This window comes from Prenolepis imparis, unplaced genomic scaffold, assembly GCF_030444845.1.
Source record: "Prenolepis imparis isolate NDT839.2.m4 unplaced genomic scaffold, iyPreImpa1.0 SCAF_7, whole genome shotgun sequence".
Classification (NCBI taxonomy): Eukaryota; Metazoa; Arthropoda; class Insecta; order Hymenoptera; family Formicidae; genus Prenolepis; species Prenolepis imparis.
In genome coordinates this window covers 8,450,898-8,476,537 of record NW_028141165.1, presented here as the reverse complement: position 1 = coordinate 8,476,537, position 25,640 = coordinate 8,450,898, and the positions used below count along the sequence as shown (strand labels likewise).

At 34.2% G+C, this 25,640-nt stretch overlaps 2 protein-coding genes across 3 annotated transcripts in view; one reads left to right on the top strand and one right to left on the bottom strand.

The window, feature by feature from the left end:
* 14-3-3zeta (tyrosine 3-monooxygenase/tryptophan 5-monooxygenase activation protein zeta) overlaps positions 1 to 22,839 on the bottom strand; it is a 49,793-nt gene extending 26,954 nt beyond the window's left edge. The window contains exons 1-2 of one of the 2 annotated variants that reach the window (XM_083042579.1): positions 22,693 to 22,806; positions 4,171 to 4,268 (exon numbers count right to left, since the gene is read on the bottom strand). The gene's annotated coding sequence lies outside the window, so the exon portion shown is untranslated. Of the gene's footprint in view, positions 1 to 4,170; positions 4,269 to 22,692 lie in introns of both variants that reach the window. The other variant, XM_083042577.1, reaches the window with a different exon arrangement.
* Positions 22,840 to 23,700: 861 nt separating this feature from the next.
* Rplp0-like (ribosomal protein LP0-like) lies at positions 23,701 to 25,131 on the top strand. Its single transcript, XM_083042580.1, has 4 exons — positions 23,701 to 23,856; positions 24,125 to 24,444; positions 24,600 to 24,836; positions 24,915 to 25,131. Exons 1-4 carry the CDS (start codon positions 23,829 to 23,831, stop codon positions 25,056 to 25,058), a joined length of 729 nt encoding a protein of 242 aa, XP_082898706.1. The 5' UTR covers positions 23,701 to 23,828; the 3' UTR covers positions 25,059 to 25,131.
* The last annotated feature ends 509 nt before the right edge of the window (positions 25,132 to 25,640 follow it).

Sequence of the window (25,640 nt, the reverse complement as noted above, 5' to 3'; positions counted from 1 at the left end):
ATGCATTAGCGACAAATTTCGTTCTCACATCTCCGATAAAATATGCGCGAATCGATATATAATTCCATACGGAAAAAAATTTGTTACCATAGCTAAATTTTAGCTGCCCCTATATTACACACGAAATTTAGATATCATGTCTAAATTTTAGAGATATGATAGCTAATATTTTTTAGCTATAGAATTCTCCGTTAAACTATAGCTAAAAAATATTAGTTACCATAGCTAAAATTTAGGCATGATAAGTAAATTTCATCAGGTTGCAATATAGGAACAGCTAAAATTTAGCTATGGTAGTTAATTTTTTTTCGCATTCGTCCGTGAGACAAATCGAATCTCGAATTCGAAGTCACTGCGCGAATTTCTATACCCGCGGATTTATATTATTCGTGAATAATATTAATACTTTTGAAAACCCGTGTACGAATTATATGTTCTCTCTGGTCGTAATTAACTAGTGAATATATAATGTATCTCACAATTCCCAGTCTCTACTTGTTTCACGGAATCCCCGGTATAGTTCAACTGCAGATTAGTGTTTACATATAACTTTTATTTATTTTATATATATATATAAATATAAATGTTTTTGTTGTATCTAATTTCAAAAATATTTCCAATGCAATCTCTTCTCTCTCGTATAGTTAATATTATATTATTTATGATGTACAATTTACTGTATTATTATTATTTACAATTTACGAAGCTCATGTTAGTGTGCTATTGCGTTACGTGCGTCATACAATTTCCTATCTGGAGGTAATTACGTTTTAGAATATATCGCTTCTATATCGTTGCTTTGTGTCTAGAAATTCTGTTTTGCAACTCGCCTCTATATTTAGTGAAACGAGCACGTCGGGCGTGTCTGCACAAGCGTGTATTTACGCGCTGAAAGATATTTCGCGCTCTTCCGAAAGATAATTTATCAATTTCTTCTCAAAACTGTGCATATATAGGTATATCGCGCGCGAGCGTCGAGTTAAATAACGGTTTTATATTTATTGAAACGCGAACAACATATCGCGTCCATCTATAAATTTATATCAACACACTCTGATCCCTTGCAACAATTTATTTGCGCGCGCGCATCCTGTAAAAAATATATATATACAAATCGTTAATTAAAACTTTATAGCATCAGTCCGCGAGCTTCGCCTCGACAATTATTCAAGCAACGATAATTCAAAACGTATTGACATTTTTCGAAAATTTTCATATACATAAATTCGCAAGTAAAATCCTGCTTATCGAAACAAAGCGTTTTGTATTTTTTAATTCCTTTCAGCATGTAATCTTCTTAACGTAATATATAGCAATGTTTTTCTATAATCTGTCAACTAATCCAAAAATAAAATAAACGCTAAGAAATATAATTTTATTTAATAGAACCGACATTCACAAACTAGCTCCGTACGATTCCAATTTAATTTTGCAGCTAGAAAGAGAGATACCTCGTTATTGGCAAAATGAGCACAAAGCGTAATTTTTAATTACAGAAACTCATCGACGCGACGCTGCTTGTGCAGATTTCGATATGTCAAGCGCTATTATTGAAGATACGGAAATGCTGGAACTCGTTGCTGAAAACCCCGGGGAGAGGAAGAGGAAGAGGAGGGACAGGGTCAGCTGAATGGCACGCAACGTCGGAATTGCGAGAGAAGTGTGAACGAGAGCACTTTTACCCCCCCTTTTCCCCCAACCCTCCTTCCTCTTCCTTTTCCTTCCTGGAGAACACGCCAGATTCGAACACCCTAGTTCCGTATCAAATGAATAACTAAAACAATGCGGAGCGAAAGCGACGCGCAGTAGCTTCTCTCGTATAATGTAACATCGATCGTAAGATTACAATTGGGTTAAAGGCGACGTCGCCAAAGCTGACAATTCGTTCTTTGACCGATCAATTTTTTTAGGGAAAAAATATCCTTCCGTAAGCGTTTCTCGATCTCTGAATTTCTGGAGAATATTCTCGTACAACTATATCTCGACCTATAAAAAAGGCGATAAAAAAAAGAACACGAGAGTTATTTGTCTACAAGTTTTTTTTTCCCCCCGAAGAGATTTTTACGTCAATTTCTACGAGACAGTATATATATCAATCTTAGAGAGATATCGTCATAAAATATGGGCGCCAGGGTCAACGTACTTATCTCGCAAAGGAAACTCTACACGTCCGAGTCCACTTTGTATCAACAAGGTGTTTTCTAATTTCGAGAGAACTCTATTACTATATACGTGAAAGAGAGAGAGAGAGAGAGAGAGATCATTTCGCCGCGAGTATAAGAAAGACAATTTAGATCCCCCGTGGATATTTCATTTTTGCTCTTTACGAGCGATCAACTGGCTATTTTAAAGGATCCACCGCCCTCGTCGTCGCAGCGATCAGCGATCATAATTCAGGATGTCTCGCATGAAGAGAACAATCCGGTTCTGCGCGATGACAGAGTCATCGGGGCTTGAAGCAAAAAGAAAAAAAAAAAGGCTAATGAGGGAACGATGGAGGGAGCGAATGAGGCGAAAGCGAGGGACACCCGGGGTAGTGAGGGGGACAGAAACAGGCAGGGGAAACAAGGGAAAACACGACGGGGTGAAGGATGACGAGACGCAGATACGCGAGGTCGCGAGGAAAGCGGCAAAAGACAAGAGGGGTGCGGAACAAGGAGGGTTGGCAAGATACGCGGGGAAGAGGGATGAGTGGCGGTCGGAGGTTGCCGAGGCTGAAATGAAATATTGATCTGCGGAGGCGCGCGCAACCCCTGCAGCCGACCCGCCCTTGTGTCCACCATTTTCCGCCGATATAACTTCGCGCTATTGTGAACGCCGCCGAAATTTCTGCCGATTTCTCGCGAGAATATCGATAATTCTCGCTCTTCCGTTCTCGATGCTCTGCGTCATTAATGATAATTAAAAATCGTAGCAAAAAGATGGACGAAGAGAAATCGAAAGGATGGTAAACTTGCGACTTCAAATGTAAACTAAATGTAACAAGTTTTATGCAACTTGTCAGTGTATATATTTATTTGTGGAATTGTAGATCGCTTCTGAAATATTATCTTGTTCGAAATTACGATGTGACAAATAGTTGATTTAATTCTGGTCGATTTTAACGCGATTAATTTTGATTTCAATTTCAATCGATCTCTTCTACGTCTTTCTCAATTATCCTATCATTTACCCCAAAAATTTAAATTAATTGCATAGCTTGGAGAAATTTTTTTCTCACAATGATAAATTGACTTTTACAAAATTACACGATACTGCAGATACGCGCTCTAAACTTTCTGCACGCGCGACTTTAAAATATGCAACAAATAAAAAAATCTTTCTCGTTAAAGGTCAAACGAAAGTACGCTAGATGACATGTAAAAAAGAAATCTACAGAGAATGAGACACAACATATCGACTTTTGCGATTAAAAAAAAAATGACGCGGCTGCGAATTCCTGCGACGCCCACGTGCGCAATTTCGCATGAGGACAATTAATGGCGATTTTTGTCAGAGAACGATTGTCATCCCGACGAACATATCTCGATGCAATATTTATCAATACAAAAAAATGCACGAGCGAGCATACGGCTCGAAATGAAAATCTCTGTCAATCAATGTGTCTATAATGATGTGCAATATATGCGAAACACCCTTAAAAAGATTTCGGTTTGACAGATCTGACACAACAGATGTTCTTGAAATTCTTGAATTCTTTATGATTTACAATTCTCTCAGAATACGTGATTTCTCACGAAAAATTCATATGACATTAACAGATTGCAAAATTCACAGATCTCTGGCTTGGCAGGGATTTTAAATTTGAGCGAGATCCCGGAAATCACCAATTTCCATATTCCTTGTTGCTCAATCGCAATATAAATTCGCAGGATACTCCGGAGGATCAAAGACAGATCCTCGAGTTCAAAGGCTCGTTTATATCGCAGTTTCCCCACCCGCAGACGTATCAATAACGAACGACGATAAATCTCCAAACGAATGAATACATACCTACCCGAAAAAAGAAGAAAAAAAAAAACGCCAGAGTTTTGAGAGAGTGACCTATACCTAAAAAAGCTATCCGCCGCGCGAAAAGTGCGCGTTTGTACGCGAGAACGCGCGAGTGAAACTTGCGAAGGTATGCGGCATGTCGGCTAACGAAAATCGATAAAGGGCGGTTTTACGAACCAATTTCTGCGGCGGTACAGTGTCTCCTTTGACGACGTCGACGAGAGGGTGAGGAGTAGTAGTAGTGGTGGTGATGGTGATGGTAATGGTGGACTTACCTGCAAAAAGAGAATAAGAAGAACGATGAGTTTGAGCATAAATCAAGCCTGACGCGGCGTTCGCGCGAGATTTCCACCCCCATCCATCATCCATATAATCCCTCTATTGTAGCGCAATAATATTCTTTCGAGGCTGTTAACTTTTTAATATCAAAAAAGACAATTTTATGCGCGCTAGCTACGCGCGAAACTCTATCTCCGTTATCCGCGTTTATCAAAAGTCACTGGCGATTATTAATAAAACATACATCGGTATCGCGGAGATTAATATAAAAAATGCGAATGTTTTTCTTTTTCTTGCGCGAATAAAGCGCGTTTGAAGGAGCATTCTTTGAGAACACAAAGCTTTACGTAAATCGATAATTTCACGAATGTTTGAAGCGATTCGCGTATTCTGTCAGACGTTTAATGAAAATTCTCGACGTTGATCGGTGTGAGCGAGCCTTTAACCTTCTATTCGGAATACAACGTATACACTAGGTTAGTAACAAATAGATCAATATTGGCTCGCGGTTTGCGTGTGACGCATATGAACTCATTTCCGCTGGGCTATCATCGTCAATCGCGGAATATTTTCGAAGGATGTGTATTTGTTGTTTAACTTGTCGAAAATGAACATTCATCTCCATCTATTATCTAAGATCTTTGAAGAATTCTCGAGTGAATTCTTCTCTCGTATTTATGAGTCTTAGAACATGTGCAAACTTTCGGATCCACCGCGGTTCAAGAATCTTTTGAATCCACAGATCAAAGCGAGCTTTTGAATCTTTGATTCAGCGCCGGAAGAGATTCGCGTAAATCCTTTCTTTCTGAATCAGTGAAAATGTCACTGATTAAAGCAGAAACGACAGATTTCACCGAAAATATTTTATTAGTAAGTATTTTGCTGATCTTTTTTCTGTAAAAAGCGCACACACGTTGCTCCTATTTTATTAAAAATTTTTATGGACATAATGTATCTTTTAAAACTTTTTCTATTTATTTTAGATTGCGCTATTTTTAGGAAGAAAACTCTTTGTACACATATCTGAAATAAAACGTGTATAACTCATATTCAAATCCAGAATTATATATATGTATATTACATATTTTTTTATTTTTAAGACGTGATAAGTCCATTAAAAAAAAAGACTTTTGACAGGACTCTGGTCAAACTTGTATATTTCTCTAACAAAGTATATTGCTATTTTATTTCATATATAAGATCTTTAAATATACGATTTTAATATAATTTTCATAAGATTTTAAAATATCACTGAATGAAACAAAATTAATTGATTATTTCAGTGAGACTTCACTATTCCATTTCATCGAATCTCGATTTGCAAATATTATTAAACCCTATACACACACATATCTGGAATAAAATGAGTATGACTAATATTCAAATCCAGAATTATATACATATTATGTATTTTTTTTATTTTTAAGATGTGATAAGTCCATAAAAATGATTTTTGACAGGGCTCTTGTCAAACTTACAATTAGATATTTCTCTAACAAAATATATTGCTATTTCATCTCATATATAATAAGATTTTAAAATATAAAATTTTAAAATAATTTTAATATAAGATTTTAAAATATCACTGAATGAAACAGAGGTTAACTAATTCTTTCAGTGAGATTTTGATAGTCCATTTAATCGAATCTTGATTTGCAGATGTTAAGAGACAGAAACAATCTTCGATTTTCTAATATATTCTAAATAAAAGATATTTTTTGCAATATTATATAAACTTTTACGACCGTCCACACATTCTCGACATATGTAATTGTTGATTCTCTTATATGACCGTCGCACGTGTCTCGATTGAAAGTGCGCGCGATCACAGCCCCTCGACGAGAGATCGATACACACGCGCGGTAAATGGTAAACAGGACGACGGCGGTGGTCCTGTTTTTCCCTTTCCTATAACTCCACCCTCCCCCGTTTCCACCCTATCGACGACCCGTCGACCGCGGATAAGCCGCATATATTTGTTTTTAATTGGCAAGTGGCCGCGAATCGGTCGGCGGACACCGACGATTCGCGTCGAAGAGCAGGATGAATGCGCTTTTCTCGCAAAGCTGCGATGCGAAACTATCCGTGTGTTGTTACATGCTTTAACGTGCGACACTGACCTTGCCCACATCTACATACATCGGAATCCGTTTGTCCTCCGAGATTATATTCCGGCGAGTAACCAAGGATACATCGATAACGAATCGCGATTCAAAGTTACGTCACAATTTACCAAAATCATATGGTATCGCGGATTTAAAAGAACGAGAGAATATCATCTATTAAGAATTCTATCTACTACGGCTTTAGTAAAACTCTCAATGTGAAAAATACATATTTAATATATAATATATAAATTTAATATATGAATTTAATATATGAATTTCAATGGGCTAGAAAAAACAAAAAAAACCCCTGCATAAAGCAAATCTCAATTTTCAAGATTTTATTTTTGATAATCCCTTCCCTCTCTCTCCTTCAAAATAAGGCGAGAAAAAGATCTCGGCAAAATCGCTGAATTCGCATCTCTTGCATTTTTCTCGACGATAGCACGATATACTTGCAACTTGCATCGCGCGATGCGTAATATGTATATAGGTACGCCAAAGGTCCGAGATTAAATCACGCGATTTTATTCTTCATTCCTAGACGTACACAATGACGTTGCTTTTAGCATAGTGTCATTGGATTTATGTCACGTTGCTCGGAATAAACAACGTCACCTCTTAAGCGTTCTATTTTTCTCCGACTTCGACCTACGTGTTCTTACCCTGAAATGTCATGTTCAGGATAAACTCTCTCGTAATAATAATATCGTCACGATACTAACTGTGAGTATCCATATATCCAGATTAAAACTTATTCATGCATATCAATTTGTTTTAATTAGAGTTATTAAAAAAGAAATCAAGTCGTTAAACAATTATTCTAAAGTTATTAAAAAGCTGTGGCGCTGTATATTTTTAATCAAATCGTTCTAGGTAGTGGATTAAATAAAAAAAATCTGTTGAACTTCATCCAATGTCCATTTAAAAGATTTATCGTTTTATCATATGAAAAAAATGTGAAATTGAAAAATAGAACATTGCAATAGAGTCCGTACATTCGTATGTATATACGACACACACTAGTAACCGATAATTTAATTTCTAAAAGTACTTGAGAGTAACATGGTCTATTTATTATTGCAATCTACATAATGTTAGGCGATAAAAATCCTCTCTGGTTTATAAAGCGAACGAGGCGACTGACTTGGCCACTCGATATGTCGCATGCAAATTACAATGATATGAAATCATAATTTCAATTGCATTATCATCATATGTCGGAACGAGCAAAAAAAGATATGGTAAAAAAAATAAAAATAAAATAGTATATTAATGTTGAAATTTTTTTTTTAAATTGAGACCAAAAAGACGAAAGTCAGAGTAAAGAAAATTTAGAATAAAGAACGATAAAGTGAAAAACAATGGACGCGAGAAAATGGAACGCGTATTTTTCACGCGACGTCTGTCTAAAAATCGATGCGAGCCATTTTAATCTGCAGAAGCGATTTCGTCGAATTTCAATCTCGAGAATGTATGAGGGGCATATATATATACCTACCCGGTTAAAAAGTTGAGAGGATAAAAACAACGGACCGACCAGCCGTGCATCGGCTAGTATATAGCGAAAACGACTGATCGGAGACTTGAAAGCGACGTCCGATCGATATATCGTTCGTCGAAAATACCAAAAAAGCGGCCAGAAATGCGAACATTTCTCTCTCGCGAACGGTTGTCGAATCGACGGAAAACATCGACGACGACGACGACAACGACGTCGTCGCCGGCGGCGGCGGCAGCGACGACATCAGGTCGGTCTGAGCCGTCACGAGCAGCAGCAAACAGCCAGGGCACAGCCAGGAATGCAAATCGATAATTGCAAATGTATTAAAACTGCACCGCGCGACGCGCGCACCGAGTTAGTCGGTTATCGCGATCTTTCTGTAGAATGGAAAAACGCCGACTAATCGGAAAGCTCGTTGACCTCTTCCCGCCTAGATTCTCTTCTACAGGGTGCTGGTCAATTAACAGTCGGATGTAACAATGTCAAGCGAAATGATTCTTTCTCGACGAGAGAATGTCGAATGATTTTCGAAATTTAATTAATGAGTAATTTATCGATAAGAGAGAGAAATCATTTCGATTAATTATATACTTCGAAAGATTTTGCAGATAAATATAATAAAACTCTTCAACTAATCTATAAGAAGTTTAATTTTAATGGAATCTTAATTTTTTTTCTTCCGTGAATATTTATAATCATTTCTGTTGATAATTATTTTTTTAGAATTTCTTTGAAGAGAGAGATTAATATATTTATATATAAGATTTTTTATGCATCTTTATTTCAAACGTATAATCTAATCTATAATTTTATTCAACTGTCTGTGCAAAGAACTGTCTCTAGAATATACAGCCAGAAATACTGTCACATGTCTGTCATCTGTTCTTACATTAATCAGACGATGATGCCTAATTGTCGAATTATAAAAAAAAAATATATATATATATAAATGCTGTGTTCTCTAATTAATCTGAAAATAACATTCGTTTAAAATGAGCGAAAATCTTTTAATTGCACACGAATTAAATTTAAGAATTTCTTCTCGTACAAAAATACGCTATACTTTTGCATTCTCGGCCGGGTTACGCGTGTATTAGGGATTTTCTTCGATAATTGCGGTATGAAACTGGTCCAGATTGAGGTGACATGAAATCTACTCGAAATCGTCGTCGTTTGAGTGGACGAACAAGCCACAGGTGGCACAGTATATACGCGTGTAAACGGCATTGTGTACGTGTACACACGCAGCCACTTTAGCCCAAGGGCTTTCATCCTGCAAACGAAGGTCGAAAGAGAGATGAGGGTTAGCCTTCCTCTCTTTCTCTGCCCGACAAACTGCAATCAGTGCATTTTTTAACTTCCTTTTTTTCTCTCTCTTTCTCTCTGCTATTTTCTCATCAAGTCAGTACGAATCAGGTATTGAGATTTAATTCGATTTCATTAACAAACATTTAATTAGACGTTTAATAAGAATTTGTGTATTCGACATTATAAAGTAAGAAATATTATATACAAAAAAAAAGATATAAATATTTCTATCACAAAACCCCCATCTAATATATGTATATCTAAATTTAAAATATGCAAAATAATTTTAATTAAAAAATTGTGTTTAATAAAATCATGAAATTATTTTCCATCTTTTATGTTACCGCACTCTTCCAGATTAATGATGCTCCGTAATAAAAAAAAGTCCGATTCAACTATTACAAACAAAGCACGTAAGGTGATGTAATATTAAATACACATTATTTTTTAAAGCACGTTTCCTTGAAAATGTTAGAAAGGAAGATTAATTTTCCATTATTTCCAGAGATAATGCGTGCTTGCAAAACAGAGTCGACTAAACGCAACGATAATAGCCTACGAAGTCACTTGAATCCTAAATATCCCCGACGTCTCGACAGTTTCACACATATACACACAACCATTCTCTCTCTCGAGTATGAGAAGAGACGCCAATACGCTCTCTTCGCGAACACAATAGACGCCCATCGCACAATGCTGAATATCCGAATGCGAATTGTAATATCGCCGACGTTATCTGGAGCGATATCACCGCGTGAAACGCAACTGAAATGGCTATGGATACATAAACGCCGGATTTCGCCAGCTTTCCAGAGAGATAACATTTATTGTTACATGTAAGAAACATAAAAAAAAAAAAAAAAAACGAATTTTACGTACGATATCTCCATAGAAATAATGAATTATACTCGATTATTTATTATAATATTATTTGTCATTCATTTTTATTATTATTTCCAAATTTTAATAAGCAAAGTTCTTTTATAAAATCATATCATATACAAACAAAATTGCCATATACTTTTGTCGAAACTCTTTCTAAATCTTTCGAGATATCGTAGATCCTGTAATAATTTGTAACAAAAAATGCTACGCTTTTTTTTCTGAATAAGATGAGAATGCATTTTCCCTGGCAACTCGCGTGAGTCAGCAGTTATCTAACGCGGCTGTCGTGTAGAGGCCACACTACCATACTGCCATTCACAATCGGTCTCGTCTTTACTAGGCGCTTCCGAGTTCCATTCAGACAGATCCACACGTGCGGATTCAATCGAAAATGCGTAGGAACAGAAAAAAAAAATTGCGACGAGATTCGTCCAAGATTCTTTTGTATGTACTTTAACAGACTTCGCTTCATTCTCCAGAGAATTCATACAAGATATTGCATGATGAGTATACATATATGTATAAATTCTCGAATATTTTTAGAATATTTCCAAAATATATATTTATTCTATTTTATATATTATTATTTAAATTTATATTATTCATAATTTATATATTAATATATTTATTCCCATATCATTGGAAATATTCCCTTTATATTCGGTTTATATGATAAATCGTAAGATAGAGGGAGAAAGATAAAGACATTTCTTCTTATCTCAGATATGATAAGAAACGTGTTTGCATACTTTTAATATCTTTCAATTTCATGACATTCAAGTGACACTATCTACGTGGTCTAAAAACTCTATATAAATGATACAAATTATTTCTTTTTCTAAAGCCCACGATACAGTACCATGGATTTTTATGTAGAATATATGTTTGCTCGCATAACGAATATTTTCGTAATCGTCGATATATCTAATATCTTTAGACAGACATTTGAGGAGAATCGCGACGTTGTATATATCCTGTCGAGTACATCTACGTGAGATGGATACGACGCCGGATCGACTGCGAATGATGATCGTTGGAGACATTACGTCCCCTACACGTCATCGGCGGTGAACCGACCGGAAAAAGAGGCTGCACGCGAGAACCTTTCCGTTACGCACGTGCATGCACACCGGCACGATGCAGCATACGTTAGCCGCGATACGGATGACTCGGCGAAAGATAGTAATGCGTCAGCCAGCTTGGAATAGCGGCTGATGTCAAGCGTATGTCGCGACTTTGCGCTCTCTGCACTTCGCGCACGCACGGCACGCGTAGCGTGAATAAAGAAACGGAGAGAAATTGATATATGTATACGAGGAGCGTTCGTAAAGTTGTACCTTTGTTCATAAGAAAAAGAATGAAGTGGTTCACACTGTGCACATTTATTATTAGTCTTTTTCTATATATGAATCCTTCAGAGTTACACATTTTTCCCAGCGATGCAAGATCTGTCAGATCTGTCAATCCGTAAAAATCGACACATTGTCTTTTAGAAAGAAATGTTATTTAAATTTTATTTAAAATTTATCCTTTCTATAAATTTTATTAATTTTTTAATAATTTTTAATTAATTTTTTAATAAAATTTATAGAAAGGATGAATTTATAAAATTAGTTTATATATTTAATAAAACTTTTAAAACTTTTATTAATTAAAATTAATTTTATAAATTCATCCTTTCTATAAATTTAAATGAAATTTGGTAATATTTTTTTAAAGATAATGTGTCGATTTTTACACTGATTGTATCTGACAAATTTTGCATCGCTGTGAAAAATGTGTAACTCTGCAGGATGCACATGTACACAGAGAGAATTTTCTCTTCGAATTTACCCTGAAAATCATGGTAATCATGGGACAATATGGTATAGAAAGAAGAATTTTTTATGAGAATTTCTTCGATTAATATTTACCACAATAAAAATAATAATATCTATTACAATAAAATATAAAATATGTTTGATTAATTTTACTATGCAGTTTAAAGTAAAATTAATCAAACATGTTTTATTGTGGTAGATATTATTATTTTTATTGTGATAAATATTAATCGAAGAAATTCTCATAACATAAAATACAATTCTTTCCATACCATATTGTCCCACGATTACCACGATTTTCAGGGTAAATTCTAAGAGAAAATTCTCTCGGTGTAGAAAAAACTAATAAATGAATGCACAGTTTCAACCACTTATTGTATATGTATCATCTCCTCACCTTCCCTTTTTCTGCAATATTAATATAACGAGAGTGCTTCTGTCTTACATCGGTTATTCGAAATCATTGTCATATTTGGCGATGTCTACGCGATTCTCCTCGGAGTCGTCTTGAGAAATTTCAGACATTTTCACAGAGAAAGAAATTGATGATATCTTTCAGAGAACATGGATGATTCAGAACTTTTACTTCTCTATTCGCAACTTGCATATCCAGAGCTAATTATGGATTAAACTCTGCTCTCTCGCGACAATTCACTCCTTCGACGATTTTATTTCTGTACGCAGTTTCCGTGTATTTCTCAACATGAGTCACGCATGCGGTCGCTCTTTACCGTCACGGACACGTCATTCGCACACGCGTTTGCGAATAACGCCTGCGATCCCCATGTGGGATTACGCTGACGTTAAACTTTATTTCGGAATATAATGGAAAATTGAGTTTCGTGCCAAAAAAGGCCATAGCGAAATAAATCATCATTACCTCAATACTGAAATATCGAAAATAGTATAGAATGGAGATAATAATAATTTTTAAATCGAGAGATATTTGATCCTAAAAATATTATTTTACATAAATTTTTATGTTAGAAAATTATAAAAAGTTAGAGTGGAAAGATTTAAATTGAATTAATCTCTTTTAACACAGAAGCCTATTTTCCAAATCTCTCTTTAAATATTAAAAAAATATAGATATTATCTAGTAACAAAGAACATTGAAATGAAGCATCGTCGAAGGACCTCGAGATTGAGTGGTACGTAGCAAAATTTACAGAGTAATCGAGCATATTCCATCTTCGAGGGAAAACATAAATCGTTATACGTAGCCGTGCAATCGGATTATACTGCGCCTTCTAATTTACACCGCGCGACCGGTTTGCCATTCCCTAAGTACTCGATCCTAATCCGTTTTCCCCGGACTACTAATTAACGAGAGATGATGAGTCGCGATACAGTGCTCGTGCGAGTAACGATCCACAATGCAACCTTGACACACCGGAGCGCTTATCTATCCTCTCGAGCTCGATTAGAATTAAAATTTCTACAGAGAGTCGGTAATAATTCATAATTCATTAATACTTGAATGTAATTTTTATTTAATTATCGTAAAAGCTCGAGAGGTTTATTAGATTCGATAAAAATACATACCAATAATAGCTAAAAAATATTATATATTCTTATATAATTAAAAAATTATGTATTTTAATATTCTTTATATTTGAAATTGCGCGCTAGAGTTAAGAACAAATGTATTTCTACAGAAGTTTATCTTGAAAGATATCTTTCTCTTTATCTCGTTTTAATTATAACTTTTTCGTGCGGAACGCGAAATCGTGCTATTTAATCTCTACACAAGAGAAAGGGAGAGAAATCCTTTCGGAAATGCAATCTGAACGTCGATAGGGAATGTCAATTACGTAGCATCGGCTAATTATCTCAGTAAATTCACTTAGGACGAAAATGTCGGACACTAAAAGCGTTGTTTCTTAAAAGCGAGTTGAGAGACCCTCTTTTCGCAACCACTTCTGCAAGTACGACCCCCTGCTGGAGGGTTCGTCGACGAGACCTGCCGGAGGAGGTTGCGCAATCATCCAGCTGAGCTTGAATAAGGGCTCGCGAGGGTGTTTGTTTACGCGTATTTTACACACGCCAACCGAGAGAAAACAAAAAGATGATCCAAGAATTTTTTCAGGATTACGAGAGAATCGAGCATAAATTAAATTCTTTATTTGACATTTGGCTTTTCTGCAAATAATTAAAATTATTTTTAGAAAAGTTTTCCTGATCATTTAAAAATTATTCGGAGAATTTAAGTTTGTAACATTCGCAAATTTAGAATCTTCTACGTATAAAACTTGTAAAATCTCTCAGATCTATGAAATGTAAAATCTTCTCAAAATCTTTTATCCTAAGATTTAAAATTGTAAAAAATTGCGTACAGACTTTATTATATATTGTAATTAAAATTATGATTTTTATCTAAATAATAGTCTAATAATAAATTATTTTTAGAAAAATAATTTTAATGTTTTTAATTATAGATAATAAAGTCTGCGCACAATTTTTTACAATTCTAAATTTCAGAATAGAGTCTAGATTTGCAGATTCTGCACTTTATAAATCTAGAAGGTTATAAATTGTACATGTAACAGAGATTCTGCGAATGTCACAACTAAAATTCTCTGAATAATTTTTAAATTCTGCACGTATAAAAATATTCGAGCAGGGAATTTTTACATTCAGATATTCTACGTTAAGTAGAATTTTCCATCTCATTCTTGCCAAGCAATACGTTCCCTATTAGTTCGCACTTCACTTCCGCATTACCGTGTAATAATGAAATCCCTTCGCTTCTCCCTTCACCCCCCGTCGAGAGCGAGCATAAAGTGTTCCCAAGGAGATAGTTACGATTGGCCTTTGGGATCCGCCCTCCCTGACCATTTAATCCGGCGCTATCGATGCGAGAATCGATAATTCGACGGCCCGCAACGAAAATGTCAATTTAATAGATTGCCCTTCCGCCGCAGACGTATTACGCAACCGGGGTTACGTGCCGATTGATGCCTCTCCTTAATCGTTGCTATTCACGCTATTACGCAATTTCTGTTATCACGTCCTTGCGCTCGAATACACGCGGTTATTCAACGCGACTTTTTTTTCACGGTAGAGCAGGCCGCGGGATATTTATTAATTAAAACAGCATCTGTCGCACAAATGCGGCCATGTCTCGAATCCACAATACTAATAATATATGTCGGAAGAACCGTGTGTGCACGTGTGTTCCACGAAAATCTCTTTTTACGTTAAAACAACTTTCATTATATTTTAAAGTCTCTTACGTATCAAAGGCACTTTGACGTTACAGATAATTTCCACGGATTTCCTTTACCACAATGAACGTATTCTACGAAAATGTACACGCGCACTTATTGAAATTAACATTTTCGCGATAAAAGCGTATCTGAATTAATATTTGCAGAATTGAAAGGATAATTAAAAGCTAATTTCAACATTTAAAAAAAATCATTAAAAAATCATTTAATAATTCTATTCTTTTCTTCTTTTTATCATTATATTCTAATAATATTAATATTATTTTCGAGAATTTTCACGATAAAAGGAGAGATTACTTTTATTATCTCGTGTTGCAATATTTTTATGGCATGATAAATATAACGATAACATAAGATTTTAGGAAAAGGAACATTATAATCGTTGCTAAATTTCCCCAAGATGCTTCTCCGAGTTTCGAATTGCCCTGTTGCGTAATCCGCGCGTTAATTCGAACGAGTTTCCAATAGCTTAAAACGGCGGGAACTCGGGAGCGCAAATTACGCGCCCGAAACAGTTTCGACATCCGGGATATCTCACGTCGACGATGGCAAGAGACACGCGTTAATGACAGAGCTCGCTCCGAAACGCAGGACTAATTGATGCACGATAATTAACGTCGCTCTCGCGCGGAGCGAAACACGCGCAACACACGTTCGTGCAAATGAAACTTGCAAGATGCTAATTGCATCGCGATCGCCGCCGATAAAAATTGTCGAATTTTTCAAAACAACCTCGCGATACGCCGACGAATTTCCATTTTCTGATAAAATCGCGATTCCATCTTCAATCGATCTATTTCCACGCGAGAAAAATATTATCGCGACAATTAGGTAGTCTCTTATTCTCTCCAATTCGTTATTTCAGATGTGATTCACAGATATACATATTCTTACAAAAAGGGTATTCCGAAAGCCTCGCAGTTTTCTTTTAAATCACGAATATTAGAAAAAGAAGTCTTTTTCAACAATCATATATATATCAATATATATATATATTCTATATATATTCTATTGCTATAATGTTGCGTATTTTATTTTATTTTGTTTTATTTTATTTTTATTTTATTTTAATTTCAATTTAATTGATCTGAACTTATTGTAATGTATAAAAGTGTTATAAAATGATAAGGTAAAAAGATAAAAAATGCACTGAGAGAATTTTCTCTTAAAATTTACCCTGAAAATCATGGTAATCGTGAGACTACGTGAGAATATAATATAAAAAGAATTTTATGAGAATTTCTCTGATTAATATTTATCACAATAAAAATAATAATATCTATTACAATAATAAAATATAAAATATGTTTGATTAATTTTACCATGCAGTTTAGTAAAATTAATCAAACATATTTTATATTTTATTGTAATAGATATTATTATTCTCATTGTGATAAATATTAATCGAAGAAATTCTCATAAAAAATTCTTTCTACATACCATATTGTCCCATGATTACCATGATTTCTAGAGTAAATTCTAAGAGAAAATGTTTTCTGTGTAAAATGTAAAAATGTAAAAACGTAAACCGAAAGTCATCCTAAGTTGCAAAGCAAGGGTTAAATAAATAATATATATGTATATAGATCTCTAGAATAAATATATTATCTCGTATAAATTATCACCAGAAGCCTGTTATCGCGGACTACGAATCAGATGCTACATTTCGGCTAAAAAACGAATATATACACCAGGCTGCAAATGCGAACGACGATGCAACGGAATGAATACGATCTTTCTTGAATAAGCCTGACGCAATTCCGATCACGGGCGCCGCTTTCCAACCAGGAAATGAGCTCGCGTCAAGTCGAATTTCATCCGCAGATGGAATAATCATTACGGCAGAAACGCGATTTTCAGAGATCCATTAACGCGCGCTTCGCCGACCGTCGAATATATAAGGGATCTGATTGCCTCTTGTTGGTTGCAACCACGAATTCAATAATTTCCACGATAGCAACGAGTCCGACGAAATTTTATGCAAAAATTTTATGCAAATGTCAAATAAAACAGAAACTTCTCACGCGATTGATTTTGCTTCGAAATTAGGAAACTTCTTCGAGATTATTACAACAATTGTCGAACGTAACACGATTTACAGTAATTTTACAGTAGCAATTTTTTTCTTAAATAAAATAAAAAAATTTGCAATCTCTTTGTGATGCAAGGTTTTTCGAATAGTAATGAGTTAATAGCGACACAAATATAATAACTAAAAGAGATTGTGTGTGGAATCGCGAGTGAATCGTGTTTACGCGATCGTCTTTGCTCGACTAAAAGCAAATCAATAAAATCACGTCAGAGATTTTACTAGCGCGCTTTCGATAAAATTAGAAGCATTATACGAAACATCCTCGTAGCTAGTTTTGGCATGCATCGGTTTTCAATTTTCCGTCATTAGCAACTAACGACGTTCGAGCGTATAATCGCGAATTACTTGTACACGTAATAAAGGTAAGAGTACTAGAAATTTTTTTAAGCGAACGTATCGCGCAAAAAAAAGGCGATGTCTTAATATGCGTGAATAAAAATTAATTCGCGGAATCTGCGAAATTAAATCACTCGAAATTGCATAAATTTAATCACAAACGACGCATAAACTGCCGACACATTTTTGATTGACTGTGACGTTATCTACGAGATCGACAAGCGATGAAATTATAAACTGACGCTGCATCATCGACAGGCGAAATATATGATTTCGGGAACGCTTTTATCCAAAATCAAAGCCGAGTTGACGCGAACGTATGTATTATGTAAAATTCAGATAAATAGACTGAGAGAGAAAGAGAGAAGTATCTCAAATTGACGCGTTATAAATCGATTATTCGATGTGGATCCCGATAAATGACTCGCGCTAAACCGAAAATTCTTCAACATCGATGGATTACCGAAGGCCCACAGCCATTTACCAATTAAGGGCGCTCCGATATTAAATTAACGAAGTTAGCGTGCAATGGCCTCAACATTACGGTAAATAATGTATCAGAATAATCATTAACGTCAAATCATTTTGATTAAATTGATACTCCGATTACAGCTCGCGCTGTAATACAACGGAACAATAATTGCTATAAGCAGTCCCGGGAGATATATACATTGAAGCATATGTGTATGTATATCGCAGAATTGGATCGCATTAAACAAGCGCATTATAATTGCGCATATATAATTGCGCATATATAATTGTGTAACCAACATATATGATTGCAGATCGATTTTATACAAATTAATAATATACAATCGGAACAATAATATCTGATATTTTTTATGCTATTTTTTCTTTGACTTCTGAAATAAATTTTCAGAATTCTTAGTTTAATTTTTACGAAGAGAGAAGATCTTTTTAACGATTAATTAATTACAAAAATACTCGATGAGATACTATAGAACTTTCAATCTGTTATTATTGAATTTCAGTTTATGGAATTTAAGATTATTATTTTAGATCTCTGTCTAGGAACACATTAGACGGTAAACTAACTCGGTTATAGAAACCACATATCGTGTTTCCGAGAATGCGCTGATAAACGGATCTCTCACCTGTATCTCGCGTTTACTACAACAAGATTGTACCACAATCGATATTTCAATTAATCCGTGCCTCGCTTTTCCCGCGAACCATAATAATATTGTCATCAGGTTCTCAAAATAATGTATTTTTCTCACTTAATCGACTTTTTTCATTTCACGTGGATACGAATATACGTGATATATTAATCATCATACGAAACAAAAATGATAGTCAATTACACACAAATGTTTCTTTATAAATTTAATTTAAATTAGTAAAAAATGGGAGTGTCGAAAAAAGACTCAAATTCTTTCCAACTCGCAGTCAATTTTTTAAAAATGAAAATCTCTTATTTATCATCTCTTTCTTTGAATCTTAATATTATAAATTCGCATTTCTAACTCAGAACTAAAAAATTACTGAGACGTTCTAAGACTTTGAGTTTTGACAGAAGATAAGACCTGTCGTATAGACTGTTGAATGCTTCTTCTCGACACCTCGTATGCAAGTATCGTTTTCTCTCTCGCGTGCTTAGGTAGGTTACGATCGGTCAGTAAAGCCGTCGACGGATGAATGGTGACAGCCACGAGTGATCGCGAGAGTGAGAAATGCGATGGCCTTCGGAACGTAAAAGAGGCCTTCTCGCTTGTTACGCAAATACATAGAGAACCGCGGAGGCGAACAGAGGGAGTGAAGAGAAAGAGAAAGAAGAGGAGGGTGTCGGCCTTGGCAAAAAAAGACCTTGCCGACTGTTCGATGACTTGGAGGCGAGGATGGGCGGGCACAGAATGCGGACAGGTAATCTGATAATATCGTTCATTACACACCTAAATTAGTGAAGAAAGCTTCGTGAGAGAGATTCGTTTATCGAAGCGATATCTCCGGAAGAGCATATTATACATTATATTGGAAGCTCTCTAGTTCATTAAGTATATATGTATTTAAAAAATTACTTAACACTCTCTTGTTATTAACATTCAATTTCGTTACTTCATTGTAGATAAAAAAAAAAAATGTCGTTCGCGACATATTGCAGATTAATAAAACGAGTAGTGTTAATTTTTTAAACTACACAGAGAGAATTTTCTTTTACACTTTATCCTGAAAGTCATGGTGGTTGTGAAACAACATGATATTTCGAAGAATTTTATGAAATTTTTCTGATTAATCTACCACAATAAAATATAAAATATGTTTGATTAATTTTACTAAAATATGATGCAAAATTTCAATAACTTTAAAATATGTTAAAAATTTATGATTTTTTAAGTGTTTTATATAAATAGAATACGTAGATGCCAAAAAAGTGATAAATATATAAAATATTTTATATAAATTTTATAATGCAGTATATTATCAATCTGATTTAATTGCTCATAATGATTTTAACATGCAACATAGTAATTTTCAGCTTTTCATCAAACATAAAATTTGTAGTGAATTTTGCGGTAAAATTATGAAAAATTCTCTCTGTGTAGTGTGTATATAATAATGGAATTCAGTAGAAAAAAAATTTATCAACGACGTGTATATAAAAATAGAAATATAATTATCCAATAACAATATTTTTTCAGGCTAAAAAAAATCACTGCAAGAAAATCGGTTTTTATGCAAAGGAGAAATTTCAACATTTGTATTTTTAAAATTAATGTAGGCTAATGCGCGATATATACGTGACGTGTAAATAAAAATTGGAAATATAATTATCCAATAACGATAGTTTTTTCTTGCTAAGAAAAATTCACTGCAAGAAAATCAGTTTTATGCAAAGGAGAAATTTCAACATTTGTATTTTAAAAAATTAATGTAGGGCTAATGCGCGATATATGTATATACATATACGTTACGTGTAAATAAAAAATGGAAATATAATTATCCAATAACGATATTTTTTTCAGGCTAAGAAAAATTCACTGCAAGAAAATCAGTTTTGCACAGAGAGAATTTTCTCTTAAAATTTACCCTGAAAATCATGGTAATCGTGAAACAATATGGTATGGAAAGAATTTTATGAGAATTTCTCTGATTAATATTTATCACAATAAAAATTAATAATATCTATCACAATAAAATATAAAATATGTTTGATTAATTTTACTATGTAATTTAGTAAAATTAATCAAACATGTTTTATATTTTATTGTGATAGATATTATTATTTATATTGTGATAAATATTAATCAGAGAAATTCTCATAAAATTCTTTCCATACCATATTGTCGCAGCACGATTACCATGATTTTCAGAGTAAATAAGAGAAATTCCAAGAGATTCTCTCTGTGTGCAAAGGAGAAATTTCGACATTTGTATTTTAAAAAATTAATGTAGGCTAATACGCGATATATACGTAACGTGTAAATAAAAAATGGAAATATAGTTATCCAATAACGATATTTTTTTCAGGCGAAGAAAAATTTACTGCAAGAAAATCGGTTTTATGCACAGAGAGAATTTTCTCTTAGAATTTACCCTGAAAATTATGGTAATCGTAAAACAATATATATAGTATAGAAAGAATTTTATGAGAATTTCACTGATTAATATTTATCACAATAAAAAATAATAATATCTCTCACAATAAAATATAACGTATGTTTGATTAATTTTACTAAACTATATAGTAAAATTTACTAACTATATAATAAAATTAATCAAACATATTTTATATTTTATTGTGATAGATATTATTTTTTATTGATAAATATTAATCAGAGAAATTCTCATAAAATTCTTTCCATATCATATATTGTCCCACGATTATCATGATTTTCAGGGTAAATTCTAAGAGAAATTCCAAGAGATTCTATCTGTGTGCAAAGGAGAAATTTCGACATTTGTATTTTAAAAATGAATGTAGGCTAATGCGCGATATATACTTGCGTCAATCGTATACTTTAGCGATAAAGATATCGGTAAGTATAAAGATGTATTCGCGTGCGACATATGTGGATCACCTGTCTTGTAGATTACGTCTTTGCACATTTGTCTGTTATACATACACAACAAGATATACATATATGTGCATAAAAGCAAAGGTGGGCAACCTTTCAAGCGGCAAAGTTGTCGCAAAAAAAGTGGAAGATATCGCTCATTCGTGGCTCACGCGATTCCGTACAAATATGACCGACCAAGATGTTCATAACGAAACATCCTCGTTTCGCGTATCGATTTCGCGGCGCACATGTCATTAATAAAAGTCACCCACTTAACTCTCTCTCATGTACGAGACGCGCAATTTATACGATATATCAGCTAACTGCGCGAAAAATACCACAAAATTCTCAAATCATGAACCAGAGAGAAAAGACGCGATTACGACATCGCAGATAATAACTTTTTACGTTATACCATTTCTGTAAATAAGAATAAAAAAAACTTCGGGAGAGAAAGAGAAGGAAGAGAGAAAGAGAGAGAGAGAGAGAGAGAGAGATAGGGATGGAAAAAAGCGATCGATGCGAATGGTCAGGCGAGCGTAGTCGAACCTCCCCTTCCTCCTCTCCCCCTTGTCCTTCATTCCCATCAAATCGTCACCTTCTACAACTCCCGGTTATCGTCCGATTGATAACCACGGAGCCACGCAGATATCTTTCCCTCGAGATAGTCCGGCAACGTGCGAGGAATTTCGTCGCCGGTCGCAACATGGCGGCGGCGAGACGACGAGCGCTCCTTCTCTCTCTCTCTCTCTCTCTCTCTTTCTCTCTCGCGCGTCTCGTGCGTCATCGGTGCGGCAAGCGGCCGCCTTCGGATCGCAAAACTATCTGCCTGCATCTCATTGTCAGCCCGAATGACCGGCGATTTAATTCGATTCCGCGAAATCAAGGGGGGGAGGGGAAAGACAGAGACAGAGACAGAGAGAGAGAGAGAAATTACATCGCCGGTGAGATTCTCCGACGAGCCGACATCGTCTCGGGCTGCTGCATGGCTACGGGGTTCACACGGGCCGCCTTACGGCGCACATCGCGTTAATTCGCGGACGTCCGCGACCGCGAATGTCAACGAGATACGAGGTCGCCCGGATGGACCAACGGCTCGTGGGAGACGTGGGGGGACTCACCTTTCGGAGTGCTGTAAGCGACCTGGCAAATCGAGCTTTCGACGTGTTCAACAGCTACCGTTCACTACGCTCTCACTGAATGCACTGGCGCGACTAGCGGAAGCCACCATCTTGCCGGGCGCTCGCGCGCCAGCTTCCGGCGCGGCGCCCCGCGTCGATTCGAATCGCTCGATCGCGCGATTTTCGAAAATCAATTATCTGCAAGAAATAAAGAAAGAAATTAGAAAGAGCTAATTATTCCTAATAACCTTTTTAATTGCAGGATGCAAACTATTGATTCAAATCACCATCTGATATTCTTGTTAATAATGTTAAATAATGTGACATTCTATTCAGACGGACTTTATTTCGATGAAAATAAATGTTTTATTTATTGAAAATCGAAAGTTGATTTAAAAACTGGAATTTAAAGATATTATTTATACAGATTTCAGAAACTTTTAATAATTATTTTTTCAAAATTGAAAAGAAAGTTGATCTTTTAGAGAGATTAATAATTACCTTTACAAAAATATAGGATATAGGCAGTTTTTTGGTCATAAATTCGATATCTAAAATTTCAAAAAGTATCAATAAAAATTTTTTTTTTAAATTGATGGAAGAAATCTATCCAGTTTCCTACACGTAACATCCTCTCCAAATATCTTAAAGAACCTAATGTTTACAAATAAAAATGCTACGATTACATTAAAATTGAATACACACTCCTTGCGATTTACATTATCGTAATTAAAGTTTCGTACAATTTGTCTACAGTTTGTGAGAAATTTAAGGTTAAAAATAGCAGTTTTTTACATACATGTTTTTACAATACGGTAAACCAGTAACGGTTATTACGTTGTAAATAATGCTGTCATCTGAATGAAAATACTTTTCATCGTAAATTTTATATATCAATAAACAATAAACAAATAGAAGTTTCGTAGTAAAATTTATTACTTACGCACAATGTGTAATTTTCTTCACATACATCTATGCCTTGTCACATGACCGTTTAGTTCGCTAACAGTCCGAGCAAATGGCGCTGAAAGCTGAAACCTGAAACTAGAGAGAGTTGTGTCAGTTTATGCAACCACGTGTGTATTGCGTTATTTTTTAATTCTATTTTTCTTCTGCAAAAGAATTTGATTTCGAAGATGCCAATTTCAAAGAGGGACAAAAAAGGTACTTTAGAATTATTAATTGTATAATTTCGTATATGAAATATTTTTAACAGTAGTTATCTTGATTAAATTAACCTCTAAAATTATTATTAAACTCATCAATTTTACAATTTAATTTACAATTAAATATATAGATAATTTTGTTGTAACAAAAATTTATAGCTATGCTTCTATGTTACATAAATACTTGTGTTATTTGTTGCACCTTTGTAATAATAATATTATACAATACAAATGCACACAATAATTAAAATATTTTTCTGTTACAGTATCTCTCACTAAAACCAATAAAAAGGGCTTAGCTTTGAAACAGCGGATTATAGAAGATGTTAAGAAATGTGTAGAAGACTACAATCACATATTCTTAATCTCTGTTCAAAATACACGCAATACTAAGCTTCTTGATCTGCGTACAGAATGGAAAGATAGTAGATTTTTTTTTGGAAAACTTAGAATAATTGCATTGGGTCTGGGAAAATCACAAGAGACCGAGGTTGCAGACGGCATACATAAATTGGCTAATGCCATAAGAAATCATTCGATGAAAGGTCAATGTGGCCTATTATTTACTAATAAATCAAAGAAACAGGTATATAAATATATAAATTGAAATTGTAATATTAAGCTGAAATTAAAGCTAAAATTAGATAAATTCCATATTCAATTTTATATAGAAAATATGTTTTTAAACTTTATGTGATAAAAAGATTGTATATTATTTTAATAATGCATTTATATATATAGGTAATAAAATGGGCAGAGGAATATGAAGAAATGGAGTTTGCTCGTTCTGGATTTGTAACACCTCATACAGTTGAATTACCAGAGGGACCTTTGCCACAATTCCAACACAGTATGGAACCACAATTAAGACAGCTGGGTATGCCTACCTCATTACAAAAGGGAGTCATCACTTTAACTAAACCATTCAAAATTTGTCAGGAAAATGACGTACTGACACCGGAACAAGCACAAATTCTGGTATATATTTTGAATCTTTTATGGTATATAATATACCAAAATTTCAAAAAGTTATTAATTCTTTGATATGTTTTGTAGAAATTATTGGATAAACCATTAGCAGTTTTTAAGTTGTTACTTTTGGGAGTATATACAAAGAAACATGGTTTTAAAAAACTTAAAGTAGCAGATAACACAGAAGAAAATGATGAAGAAGAAATGGGTGTAGATAACAATGAATGATAACATTTGTTGATTTTTAAGAAGAGATATATGTACATTTAATTTTGTATGTAAATATATTATATTATTTGTAGCTGCTTTCTTTTAAAATTTCTAATAAAATGATTCATTTACGTATCATGAAATTATCACACTTAAAAATATCTAAGATATATAACAAATGAAAACTGAATAATTGATAATCTAAAAATCTAAACATGTCAAACAAAATTTTTAGTATTTTAAATAATAAAATAAATATAATTTCACAAAAAAATTATATATAAATTTAAAATCCACATTAATTTAAAATATGCAACCACTAGTTTTAACTATATTTTGGATGATTTGTATATTGTGGGTAAGTGAAATTTGATATATATCTGAATTTTTGTCAGAATATTTCTCGGTTACTGCATTTTTTATATACATGATAATTCATTTATCATGTTTCAAATAACTTTTTTAGGCTATGTATTATTGGTACTTGAGCCCATCCACGAATCACAAACAAACCAATAATAATAATGCACCCAAAGTAATTTTTGATTTTAATTCTGATAAGAGGTACAGTACATCTTCTGTTGAGTCTTTACAACATTC